Here is a 12,594-nt window from a genome sequence, read left to right on the forward strand (position 1 = left end):
AGGGCCCGGGACCCCACACTCGTGTTTTTTTGTTTGTTTGTTTGTTTTTGGACAGGCAGAGCGGACAGTGAGAGTGAGAGAGAGAGAGAGGTCTTCCTTCCATTAGTTCACCCCCCCAAATGGCCACTACAGCCGGGGCGCTGAGGCTTACGCGCCGTGCTGATCCGAAGCCAGGAGCCAGGTGCCTCTCCTGGTCTCCCATGGGGTGCAGGGCCCAAGCACCTGGGCCATCCTCCACTGCACTCCCTGGCCACAGCAGAGGGCTGGCCTGGAAGAGGGGCAACTGGGACAGAATCCGGCGCCCCGACCGGGACTAGAACCCGGTGTGCCGGCGCCGCAGGCGGAGGATTAGCCTAGTGAGCCGCAGCGCCAGCCCTGCACTCGTTCTAAGGAGGGCCCGGGCTGCTGCGAGTGTGCGAGGGGAGGCTGTGATCCATCACCCGGGTAACGGGGAAACTGGTCCACACTTTTTGTTATCCCCTGAGAAAGAAGACAACTCAAACGCTTGCACTTTCACCCCTCTGGCCCTAAGGTAAGGGAGCCCGGGACCCCACTCTCGTTCTAAGGAGCACCCAGGATCCCGCACTGTCCCACTTGGTCCTGCAGGGAGCAGCACCCCACCCCTTTGTCCAGCACCTCTGCGCTGTGCTGGCCACCTGCATGCTACTCACACTGTGGGGTGGCTACTAGTTCAGCATTCCCAAAGGCCTGACCCCACAGGGGCACGACTGGGAGAGACAGAGCCAGGACGCGCTCGTGTCTAGGAGGTGGGCGAGGGGGAGGGGCAGGAGGATGTCGGACCACCTGCTTCCCGGTCGCCCTGCTGTACACACATTCTCCCATCTCCACCCTCAGACACCAGGCCAACGCGGCGGCCACCCAGTTTTGAACTGTGAACCTGCAAAACGGTGAGTGACAATGAACCACCTTGTCTCAGGTACACGTCAGAGTGACAAAAAGCTGACTGCTATACCAGGAGCTGGCTGGGCGACCAGCTCGGCCGAGTGTCGCAGGGCTCACTTAGTCACGGCGCGAGGTACAGGAAAGTGACGCCGGCCGTGCCATGCACGGAGGAGCGGCAGAGGGCTGCCTGTGAGCTGTCTCATGCTGTCACCGGAATGAGGGGAGTCCACGAAGACACGGAGAAAGGCCGCGCTCGCACCTTACAGCAGCTGTCAGAGCGGCCCTGCTTTCTTAGTTATTAGTTCTCACTGTGCCAACGTCTAACTCACAGCGAGCTTTAAGCACGGAGCTGGCACAGGGAGGCTGTCCAGTGCCACCAGCAGCTGCGGGGGGGGGGGGGGGGGGGGGCGGGGCGCCTGTGATCCATCCCCCGGGTAACGGGGAAACCGGTCCGCATTTTTTGTTATCCCCTGAGAAAGAAGGCAACTCAAACGCTTGCACTCTTTCACTCCTCTGGCCCTAAGGTAAGGGACACCGGGAGGTGTGCGCAGCCTCGGAAGAGCCAGGTGGTTCTCCAGGGGAAGGTGGCCGTCTGCGCTCCCTTGTGAAAGGACAAGGCACATCCACCGCTCCCATAGCTTGCCCGCAGGTCCCAAGACAACTCCGGCCCATCTGGCGGGTACGGGGCTCACGGGCAGGACTGGAACCGAGCCACGACCAGGGGCTGGTGCCAACCGTGATGCCAACTGCCACACGAGCGAAGTCAAACGTGGAGGACCCAGCCCCCTACTTTTTGGCTGCTTTAAAATGCAGGGACCTGACACAACTTCAGCCAAAGCCAAGATTCGGTCGTCCAGCACGGAGCCAGGCAAAGGAGATGGTCACCAGCTACGGACGCCATTCTGCCGCGACTCCCGTAAGCACGTGCGTGCCACTAGCAAGCCACACAGCGTCCTCTTTCAGGTCCCTCCAAAGCCAGGAACGGAGGGACTGGCCCGGCCTTCAGGAGGTAGCCTGCCTGGACCAGACCCACGACAGCCACCATCCATGCGGGCCACCTCTTCCCTCACACACACAGCTCCAAAGCAGCAATGGCTTTTCCATAAAAGGAAAACAAACGTCTGTGGAATAAGAAAGGAAACCACAAAAAATGCAAGCCAGCCCAGACTTACCCCGCGATTCCCAGGAAGCCCCGCAGTGGCAGCACTCCCCACACGACGCCCAGGACCACGGCGATGACCTGGCGGGACCAGTAGATCACATCCAGAAACTCATCCTGCGGGAGGGGAGGCACGGACACAGCCGGGTGAGCGGGGGTGAGCCAGGGCGGGCCGGGGCAGGAAGCCGCCCTCCAGGGCTTCTTCCCCAAGCACCCTTCCCTGTCCAACAACCCGCTTAACACCTTCAGGGACCCCTGCCAACATTTCAGAGATGCCACTTACTTTTTCGAAAGCGAAATGGCTGGCAGTGACACGGCTGACAGTTAACCGTGCTGCTGGCCACAGGGCTACAGCTCGGCCGAGCAGGGGAGACCGAGACGGTGCCCCCGACAGAGCGCTCCTGGCACCACCCTTCGGTAAGTCACTCAGGAGAGCCGGCCTGGAGACAGAAGTGCTGGAGGCAGGGGCAGCCTTATCTACACTGCGCAGGGCACGGGAGACTCGGGTTTCTGAACCGCCCTAGATTCCAGAAACCAGGCCTTACGCTCGCAGAGAAAGAAATGACACAGCAGATCGGCCACAGCCTGCAAGTTTTGCAAGAACTGGGCAGGGCCGGGGGCAGACAAGGGCACCTTCAGGAAGCACCTCCCTTCCCCCCTCCAGGAACTCCAGGAAGGGAGATCCCTTTCAGCGGTGCAGGAAAAACCAAGGAAAGATGGCAAATATTCTCTCCGTGCTGCCTGGGGCAGCGCCTTCCAGAGCACGGAGCAGAACTGGGGTGCGGCCCCAGTCAGGTGACCAGACCTGAGACCCCACCTGCTGCACGCAGCCCCACTCGCCATGGCAGCTCACCCCCAGCCAGCCTCGCCACGGGCCCCGGTACCGACCAGGCTGCTGTCTGGGCTCAGGCCTGCGTTAGGCCGTAATCTGGGGAACACAAGTAACTGACACAAGCTCCCACTGGGACTACAAGGCGAGGGCCGAACCGAATTCGGCCCACTCGTGCCACTTGGCCCCCCGCTCTGCCCGCGAGTGACGAGTCCTCAGTCCCCGGCCTCGTGTCCAGCGGATTCCCCCTTAGGCAAGCAGGGGTGCCAGCTGCGGGCCCGCTAACTTCGCCCTGACACCTGGAACCAGAGGTCCCAACACCCTACCGAGTCCCGCCCGGACAGAGGCCGGGGGCAGGCCCAGGCCCGTCCGCCCGACCCCGAGTCCCAGCCTGCGCCCCGGCCCGTCCCACCGCACCTTGTCCTCCCAGGCCGCGTCGCTCCGCAGCACCTTGCTCCAGACAGATACTTTGAGGGCCCCGTTGGCCAGCTGCGGCTGCGGCGGCTCCTCCTTCCGCCGCCCGCCGCTCATCCTCCCGTCGCGCCGCCCGGGCTGGGCCTGGGGCGCGCGGGCCAACCCGAAGGGAGTCGGGATCGGGGGTCGCGGGTCACGACACGCGGGACGGCAGCAGGCTCAGTGGTTCGGTCCTGCGGCGCCGCTACAGTTCCTCCCACTCGGCCAAGCTGCCGGGCTCCGCTCGCTGCCCCGAGCAATCGCCGCGGAAGGAGGGACAGGCTGCGCTGCGCGTCCTCCCGTCGACGTGCCCACGCAGCCAATCGGCGGCCACGCAGCCACCCGAGGGCGGGCGCCACCGCCTCTCGGCGCATGCCCACTACACGTAGTGGAAGTGACGGTAAGCTTCCGCCAGGCATGCCGGTACGGTGAGAGGAAAGGGACAATCTTGGGCGGGATGGCGACGCCGAGCGCGAGGAGGCGCTGCACCGATGGAGGACCAGTGTCCGCGGAGAAAGGGGAGGCTGGACGTGAGCGTCGCCCAGTCAGGCACAGCTTGTTCCCGGGAGCAGCCGGGTGGAGGCGGCTTTGCGGTTTACTCGCGCGACGACGCCACACCTTGCGCCCTGGGAGCCCCAGGTCGCCCCGCAAGATTGAAGCCTGATTGTTTTCTGCCCTGACCCAGCGGCGCCTGTAGCACCTAGTCCGAGGCGTTGCCTCTGACGGTTAGCGCCTCGTCTGCCCAGCGCCCTGGTCCTGGCAGCCGGGAGCCCGAGACCCCCAGAGGGGACCCTGGGGGGCAAGCTGGGGCGGGCAGGGGCGAGAGCACGCCCCTCCTTAGGCATGTGCGGCTGCGGGTCACGGGCGCTTCTGGACGTGCGGCGACCGGGTCACCTGCGGCCCTGAGCTGGGGACGCGACCCGCGTCCGTGTTTTAACAACTCCCGGGTGCAGCCGTGGGCACGGTGCTGTCTTGAGAGACCCAAGGCACGTCGCTGTTTTTTTTTTGTTGTTGTTGTTTGTTTGTTTGTTTTTTAAGAATGCTTCTTGATTATTCTTAGCTGTTAAAGCCTTTGAACATTGGCTCTTTTAAACATCTTAATGTTTATTTGTTTGAAAGGAGAGAGGGAGAGAAAGAGAGATCTTGTCTTCCGTCTGCTGCTTCATTCCCCAAATGCCCACAACAGTTGGGGCTGGGCCAGGCGGAAGCCAGAGCCGTGCTCAGTGCCAGTCTGCCACGTAGGTGGCAGGGACCCAGGAACCTGAGAGTCCCTTCTGCGTCCCAGGGTGTGCATTGCCAGGAGGCTGGAGTTGGAAGCAGAGCACTCCGATATGGGATGCAAGTGTCCAAAATGGCACTTAGAAAATTATTTAGTTATTTATTTGAAAGGCAAAGTGACACAGAGAGAGAAGAAACTTCCATCCACTCCCCAAACGGCTGCAATGGCCAGGGCTGGTCCAGGCTGAGGCCATCTGGGTCTCCCACATGGGAGACAGGGGCCCAGGCACTTGGGCCATCATCCACTGTCTTTACAGGCACTTTAGCAGGGAGCTGGATCAGAAGTGGAGTGTCCGGGATATGAACCAGTGCTAACATGGGATGCTGGCATTGCTGGCAGTGGCTTAAACATTCCTCCACAATGCAGGCCCCCCCCCACCCGGGCCCTGTGCCAACTGACACCTCCTCTCTTAAATTTTTTTTTTTTTTTTAAAGATTTATTTAGGCCGGCGCCACGGCTCAATAGGCTAATCCTCCGCCTAGGGGCGCTGGCACACCGGGTTCTAGTCCCGGTCAGGGCGCCGGATTCTGTCCCAGTTGCCCCTCTTCCAGGCCAGCTCTCTGCTGTGGCCCGGGAGTGCAGTGGAGGATGGCCCAAGTGCTTGGGCCCTGCACCCCATGGGAGACCAGGATAAGTACCTGGCTCCTGCCATCGGATCAGCACGGTGTGCCAGCCGCAGCGTGCCAGCCGTGGCGGCCATTGGAGGGTGAACCAACGGCAAAAGGAAGACCTTTCTCTCTGTCTCTCTCACTGTCCACTCTGCCTGTCAAAAAAATTTAAAAAAAGAAAAAAAAAGATTTATTTATCTGAAAATCAGAGTTATAGAGAAGGATAGGCAGAGAGAGAGGTCTTCCATCTTCTGGTTCACTCCCCAGATGGCCACAACGGCTGGAGCTGCGCAGATCTGAAGCCAGGAGCCAGGAGCTTCTTCCAGGTCTCCCATGTAGATGCAGGGGCCCAAGCACTTGGGCCATCTTCCACTGCTTTCCCAGGTGCATTAGCAGGAAGCTGGATTGGAAGTGGAGCAGCCAGGACTCGAACCGGTGCCCATATGGGATGCCTGCACTGCAGGGGGTGGCTTTCCCCGCTATGCCACAGCGCCGGCCCCTCTCTTACCTCTTAAGCTTCAAGTTTTAAAGACATCGACAAGGTCAGCACCTCCTTTGGGGCAGGTCAGGTGGCCATGCTCCATGTACCTGGCTTGATTCAGGCCCCAGCTCCTGATGGTAGCTTCCTGTCAGTGCAGACCCCGGCAGGCAGTGAGGATGGCGTGAGCAATTGGGTTCCTGCGCCCTGTGTGGGAGACCTGGATTGAGTTCCTAGCTCTCAGCTCCGGGCTTCGGCACTGCACAGTCCCCAGTGTCATGGGCAATGGAGGAGTGAACCAGCAGTCGAGTCTGTCTGCTGCGCGCCTTTGCTGTCACGCAGGTGGGAAGAGTTGGCTTTCCTCGGCTTGATAAATCGGAGTTGTCCCTGGGAGCAGGGGCTCTGCATTCCTGCCTACAGTCACCGGCTCACTCAGTGTGCAGGAGTCCCCTGGGGAAGTGTCCCACCCCTTAGCTCCACCCCCACAGTCTGAGTAGATGAAGTGCAGCCGGGCCCGCAGGTGAGGTCCCTGTAACACACACTCGTCCATCTGGACGCGGTGGAAGAGCCAGATACTTGCAGTCCAGCTTCCACGTGGGTCTTGTTTGCAGCCCTGCAGCTTTTCTGACCAGATCCCACACACCTGCCCAGCCACGTGCAGCGGTGGCGCCTGGTATGGGAGCATCCGCGGGTATAAAACCTCTGTCACAGGTTGGCGGATGCCACAGCTCTGCAGACACAGCGGTCGCGCCACCGCGGGATGCTGGAAGAACCCTAGCCCAAAGCTGCAAGTAAGTGTTTGCTTTGCTGAGGCTCTGAGTGAAGACTGCCGCGGTGGGGGTGGGGGAAGACAGTTCCAGAGGAAGAGGGAAGTGAATTTTTAGGGAGATGAAGCTTTGTGGGTTCATGGTAAGAAATGAAGCCGCAGGTAGGAGGGTTAGGGAAAGGGAATCAGGTTTGCATCCCAGAACGAGTGCTCTGTGAGCAAGCTCTGGGTGCGACAGTTCAGACGGTCATGCCACCTGGGCCTTCTGCAGCCCACCTCAGAGTGCCTGGGCGTGCGTCCTACTAATGCACACCCTTGGAGCAGCAGGTGGTGGCCCAAGGACTTGGGTCCCTGCCACTCATGGCAGAGACTTGGCCTGAGCTCCAGGCTCCTGGCCCTGGCCTGGTACAGTCTTGGCTTTTGTAGGCATTTGGGGGCAAACCAGTTGGTGGAAGTGTGCTTGCTTGCTCTCTCTCTCTCCCCGTTTACCTTTTGAATTAAATAAAAACACAAATTTTAAAATAAGGCATTTTTAAAATATTTTTTTTTTCTTTAAAGATGCTCCATCTGCTGGCTCACTCCCCAAATGGCCCCAGCGGAAGGCAGGAGTTCCTTCTGTGGGTGGCGGGGGTCCAAACACTCAGGTCCGTTAGCAGAGCTGGTAGAAAGCAGAGCGGCCGGGCCTGGAACCTGGGCTTGGGTATGTGGCGCCAGCTCTGCAAGCAGTGACTTGACCTGCCGTGTCACAACACCACGCCCAGGATGTCCCCTCTGCCGTGCAGCCGTCACCGTCGTCCCTTCTCGGTACTCTTCCATGGAGTACCCAGGTGAGTGCCTGTGTCAGATCCGAGTGGGGCTGCGAGGGCCGGGGCTGGAAGAGCACTCATGGAGCCCTAGGTCGCTGGGAGATTGGTTATTCAGTCAGTGTGCCAGCAACAGCAACGGCCCGATAAACAGCTACGAGCTGGCTTTTAGAGAGGGTTTGCACAGTGGTGGCCACCAGCCCAGCAGTTCCCCAGCAGAGAACGTACCGGCCACCAGGGCCGGCCCCGGTGTCACAGACAACAGTGTAGAACTTACACAGTCAACCTCTTCATGGGGACTTCCGTGTGTTCCAACAACCTGCTGCACAAGAGCTCCTGTTTCTTTCTCTGCAGTGGCCTGGCTACATCGTGAGGCATTTGTCCCTTGTGACTGGTTTTTCTCCTAGCGTGTCATCAAGGTCACGCGTGCTGTAGCATGTTGGAGCTTTCGTGGGGAAGGCCCCGTCATACTCTGATGTGTCGGCGTGTACAGACCACGTTTGGCCTATGCATTCATCTATCTTTGGGGGCTGTGTTTGTTGCGTCTACTTTTTGTCTGTTCTGAATAATGCTGCCTTGAATGTGGGTGTACAGGTGTGCTGTGTCCTGGCTTTTGGTTCCTTTGGATTTGTACCCAGAAGTGGAATTGCGGGGTCATATTGTCCCTGCATTTGTAATTTTTTCAGGAACAGCCACACTGTTTGCCATGGCAGCTCCACCATTTACCTTCCCAGCCGTGGTGCCCAGGGTTCTGACACCTGTTGTCTTCTGGTAGTCCATGCTGAGGGCTTGGGTGTGCATCTCCCTGACGAGCGACAAACAGCCACCGTGTGCTTATTGCCATCTCCATATGGGGGAAATGTCAGTTCACGCCTTCGCCCATTTTTGTGTCTGGCTGTTTGTTGCAGAGTTGCCTATGCTGGATATTATCCTTTTGTCATACACAGTTTGTAGATTTCTCTCCCACTTGGTGGGTTGCCTTTGTCCTCTATTGATGCTGCCCTTTGATGTACAAATTTTAAATTTTTTAGAGAGAGAGAGATCTTCCATTTGCCGCTTCACTCCCCATATAGCTGTAACACACAGGGCTGGGGCCAGGCTGAAACCAGGAGCCAGGATCTTCTTCCCGGTCTCCCATGTGGGTGCAGGTGCCCAAGCACATGGGCCATGTTCTGCTGCTTCCCCAAGGCCATCAGCAGGGAGCTGGATCAGAAGTGGAGCAGCTGGGTCAAACTGGTGACCTATGGGATGCCAGTGTCCCAGGTGGTGGCTTCACCTGCTATGCCACAGCACTGGCCCCGAAGTCTAACTTCTCTATTTTTTCTTTTATTGCTTGTGCCTTTGGTGTCATAGCCAAGAAATTCTTGCCAAATCCAATGTCATCAAGTTTTCCCTCTGTATTTTCTTCTGAAAGTTTCATAGTTTTAGCTTTCAAATTTAGATCTTTGATTGGTTTTGACTTAATTTGTATGCATAATGTTAGGTAAGCATCCAACTTCATTTTTTTTTTTTGTTTAATATTTTACTGCCTTTGTTTTAAGGGATGCTGGATTTCCACTTACAGGAAGTTACTTAAGAGTTTGCTAATTTAAGAAATTATCAGGGAAATGTCACATAACCTGGCTGTGTGTCACGCTTGGCCAACAGTTTGGTCTCCCCCAACTCTGCTCACTGTGTCCAGTCTGGTAGTTTTCTTCAACTGCAACTTCTTACCTAAGGCCTTGGCTGTGACCCTGGCTGCTTCTACACCCACGGTGTGGCATTCCAGACACACAGCCTGCAAGCCCTCAAGTTTTCAATTTCTTTAATCACATCTTTGGCATCTTTTGCAGTGTTGAGTTTGAGTCTCTTGCCCTTGACAGTTACTGCTCTCGGCCTCCTGGGTTTTGGCCAGGATCTCTGTTAGCATGGAGATGTCTTCAGAGGCCACAGTGGTGGGCTCCCCTGAAGATCTGTATCGGCTGAGCGCAGGATCCAAGTCAGGTCAGGCTGGGGTGGCAGCCTCCGGGCCCAGGGGTCCTGAGGACCAGCTTGCTTGTCTGTCTACTCACAGGGGTGCTCCCTGTCCCTTCTGTCTCCTACGCCTCCTGCTCTCCACATGGTGGCTCCAACTTCATTTTTTTTCCAAAGGATTTATTTATTTATTTATTTGAAAGGCAGAGTTACAGAGAGGCAGAGGCAGAGAGAGAGAGAGAAAGAGGTCTTTCATTTGCTGGTCCACTCCCTAAATGGTCACAATAACTGGGGCTGGGTCAGGCCAAAGCCAGGAGCTTCTTCTGGGTCTCCCATGTAGGTGCAGGGGCCCAAGCAGTTGGGCCATCTTCCACTGCTTTCCTAGGAGCATTAGCAGGGAGCTGGATCAGAAGTTCAACAGTGGGGACTTGAATCAGCACCCATGTGGTATGCCAGCGCAGCAGGCCAGGGCTTTAACCGACTGTGACACAGCACCGGCCCCTGTATGTCTCTTTATGCTAGCACCAGCACCATACTGTTTTGATTACTGTAGCTTGTAATTTTTTTTTTCCAAACAAATCTTACAGGGTTGGCATCATGACATAGTGTAGTAAGCCCCCACCTGCACTGGCTTCTCATATAGGCGCCGGTTCTAGTGTTGGCTGCTCCTCTTCCCATCTAGCTCTCTGCTAATGGCCTGGGAAAGCAGTGGAGGATGATGGCCCAAGTGCTTGGGCCCCTGTACCCACCTGGGAGACCCGGAAGAAGCTCCTGGCTTTGGATCAGCTCAGTTGCGGCCATCTGGGGAGTGAACCAGCGGATGACCTTTCTGTCTCTCCTGTGACTCTACCTTTCAAATAAATACTACAAAAAAAAAAAAAAGAAGTTGTGTACCGGGGGTTAAATGCTTTATAGACAAGTATAGAACCTGTGCTAGAACCAACCTACGTGTCCTCGTCTTCTTCCTCATCTTCCTCCTGTGCGGTGGGTTTCCTGGAAGTCTGAGTCCTCTAAATCTGTTCTTTCAGGACGGCTTGGGCTTACTCAGGGTCCCCTGCATCTATATAAATGTTAGATGAATTTTTCTGAAACAAAAAAGTCATTGTTGGGATTTTGGTAAAGGATAGCAGGGGTGGCACCAGCTTGAGGTAGTGCCCCCATCGTTAGTCTTCTAATCCATAGACACTGGGTGTCCTCCATTTGTGTCTAACTTTTGAATTGTTTTCGGTTTACAAGTCGTTTTCCGCCTTAGTCAGTTCCCAAGTATGTTATTCTTTTCACTGCTATTGTAAGTGAAATTATTTAACCTTTTCAGATCTCCCACTGTTAGTGTTAGCAATTGATTTTTGCATGCTGATTTTGTGACTGATAACCTTGCTGAATTTATTATTTCTGATAGTTCTGTGGAATCTTTACGGTTTTCTAAATAAAAAAACACATTATCTTTGAACTCAGGTAGCTTTACTTAGGAAAGAAACAAAACAAACAAACAAAACCCACGGGACCCCGCACTATGGAGTAGCAGGTGAAGCCACCTCTTGCAGTGCCAGCATCTCACATGGGCTCCGGTTCACATCCCGGCGGCTCCACTTCTGATCCAGCTCCCTGCTGTGGCCTGGGAGAGCAGTGGAAGATGCCCAAGCACTTGCGTTCCTGCACCCACAGGGTAGACCCAGAGGAAGCTCCTGGCTTCGACCTGGCCTAGCCCTGCTCATTCTGGCCATCTGGGGAGTGAGAAGTTGTGTTTTCATTTTTTCTCTTTTTAAAAGATTTATTTATTTGGAAGAGAGACGAGGGAGGGGACACATCCTGCATGTGCTGGTTCACTCCCGGATGGCAGGCAGAAGCGAGGAGTCAAGAGCTCCATCAGCGTCTCCCTCGGGAGCGGCGGGACCCAAGTGTGGGGCCGTCTTCTGTTGTCCCCCAGGCACGTGAGCAGGGGGCTGGCTGGGAAGAGAAGGTTCCAGCCGGCACCAGCTCCAGAGTGCTGCAGTCCCCAGTGCTGGCTTAACCTGCTGTGCCACCATGCGGCCCCTGTCGCGAGGGTCTCGCCCTACCTGTGGCTGAGGGAGGTCGCAAGGGTCCTCAGCTCCTGCACTGCCCCCAAGTTGCAGAGCAAGTTGGAGGCTCTGGAGGCCCGGAAGCCGGACGTGGGCGTCTCCTCAGCTTTCCAGGAGCAGACAAAGCCAGGGCGGCAGCCCTGCCCACAGGTATTCGTGGGACTCAGCCGTGTTCCTTGTCGCCCTGTTTTCAGGGAGTGGGGGGAACTGGCTGAGGCCCCGAATCCTGGTGACAGTGAACATCGTGGGTGGTCTGAGATGGAAAAGCTGATGAAGTGAAGAGATTGAAGTAGGACAGATGCCTTCTAGAGGCTGGCTGAACCGACACCATCTGCCGAGGCCGGCCGAGGCCGCTCCCCAGCCAGCCAGCCAGCCAGCCGCCTGCACCGGGAGGGGGGTGGAGAGGAAGGGGAGACCGAGGGAGGTGGGGGAACCCGCACCACTGAGCGTCTGGTGAAATAGGGGTGTGGCTTTGTGGTCTGGGTTTTTTTTTTTTTTTTTTTTGGCCTACAACACACCATTCCGCTAGCACTTAGTGAGCTCTGGCTGGGTGCTAGACACTTTTTGCTCAATGTCTTACCAACCAACATTTGTTTCCTCAAATAAGCAAATCAAAGGCGTGTCCTAAACGAGGCCATTGAGGCTACTACAGGATAGGTGGACTGTGTTCTGGCTTCAGCGGGGCCCTGGCCACATCATCTGTCAACTTCCGTTACCCAGAGTGCTTGCTCATTCCAGCGCTTGCCAACTTAACTCATGCAGAAAACAGTTTTGGTTTCAGTTCTTCAAAAAACATCTGTGAGCAGGCAGCGCTCCTCGGGAGGCTGAGCCACCAAGCGCCGCCCCTTCCGAGGGGAGTCCACAGAGCACACCCTTCCAGCACTCGCCAGCCAGGAAGCCAGGAGGGAGACTAGAACCTGGTGCTGGGGCTGTTTAACCCAAGGGACTCATGTGGGGAGGCGCCCTCTGCAAACCCTGAGGGGTCACAGAGAAGATGGGGCGGGGCTCGGCCCCCACCACCCACTGCTGGGCAGCCGTGTTGGCAGGGGGTCAACTGCCCATCAGCAGCTCCAGGAGGGTCTGGGCAGACAGCCCATCGTGACCTGGAAGCTACACAGGCCTGCGTTCAGATGCTGGCTCCCTTCTTACACTGGCCCGTGTGAATCCAGGTCCTTCCCTGGGGCCAGGTCTCACGGAGGTGCGGGAAATGAAGAGCTATGGAACCCTGCAGGCCGCAGGCACGTGGCCAAACCCTGCTGTCCACCCCAGCACGAGGCCCCGGCTGCCAGAGCTTGGGCTACAG

At 57.0% G+C, this 12,594-nt stretch overlaps 1 protein-coding gene and 1 long non-coding RNA gene across 2 annotated transcripts in view; one reads left to right on the plus strand and one right to left on the minus strand.

Moving 5' to 3' along the window:
* Window positions 1–3,676, minus strand: part of RAB5IF (RAB5 interacting factor) — a 7,842-nt gene extending 4,166 nt beyond the window's left edge. Inside the window, exons 1-2 of the mRNA XM_002710779.5 lie at window positions 3,309–3,676; window positions 2,076–2,179 (exon numbers count right to left, since the gene is read on the minus strand). Coding sequence (XP_002710825.1) covers window positions 2,076–2,179; window positions 3,309–3,422 — 218 coding nt within the window. The 5' untranslated portion in view covers window positions 3,423–3,676. The remainder of the gene's footprint in view (window positions 1–2,075; window positions 2,180–3,308) is intronic.
* A 2,644-nt stretch (window positions 3,677–6,320) lies between these two features.
* On the plus strand, window positions 6,321–10,113 carry LOC138844307 (uncharacterized). The gene is made up of 3 exons (XR_011379926.1): window positions 6,321–6,500; window positions 7,034–7,302; window positions 9,914–10,113. It is a non-coding gene; the product is annotated as an uncharacterized lncRNA (long non-coding RNA).
* Window positions 10,114–12,594: the final 2,481 nt, after the last annotated feature.

Source organism: Oryctolagus cuniculus, chromosome 11 (assembly GCF_964237555.1).
Source record: "Oryctolagus cuniculus chromosome 11, mOryCun1.1, whole genome shotgun sequence".
NCBI classification, from domain to species: Eukaryota; Metazoa; Chordata; class Mammalia; order Lagomorpha; family Leporidae; genus Oryctolagus; species Oryctolagus cuniculus.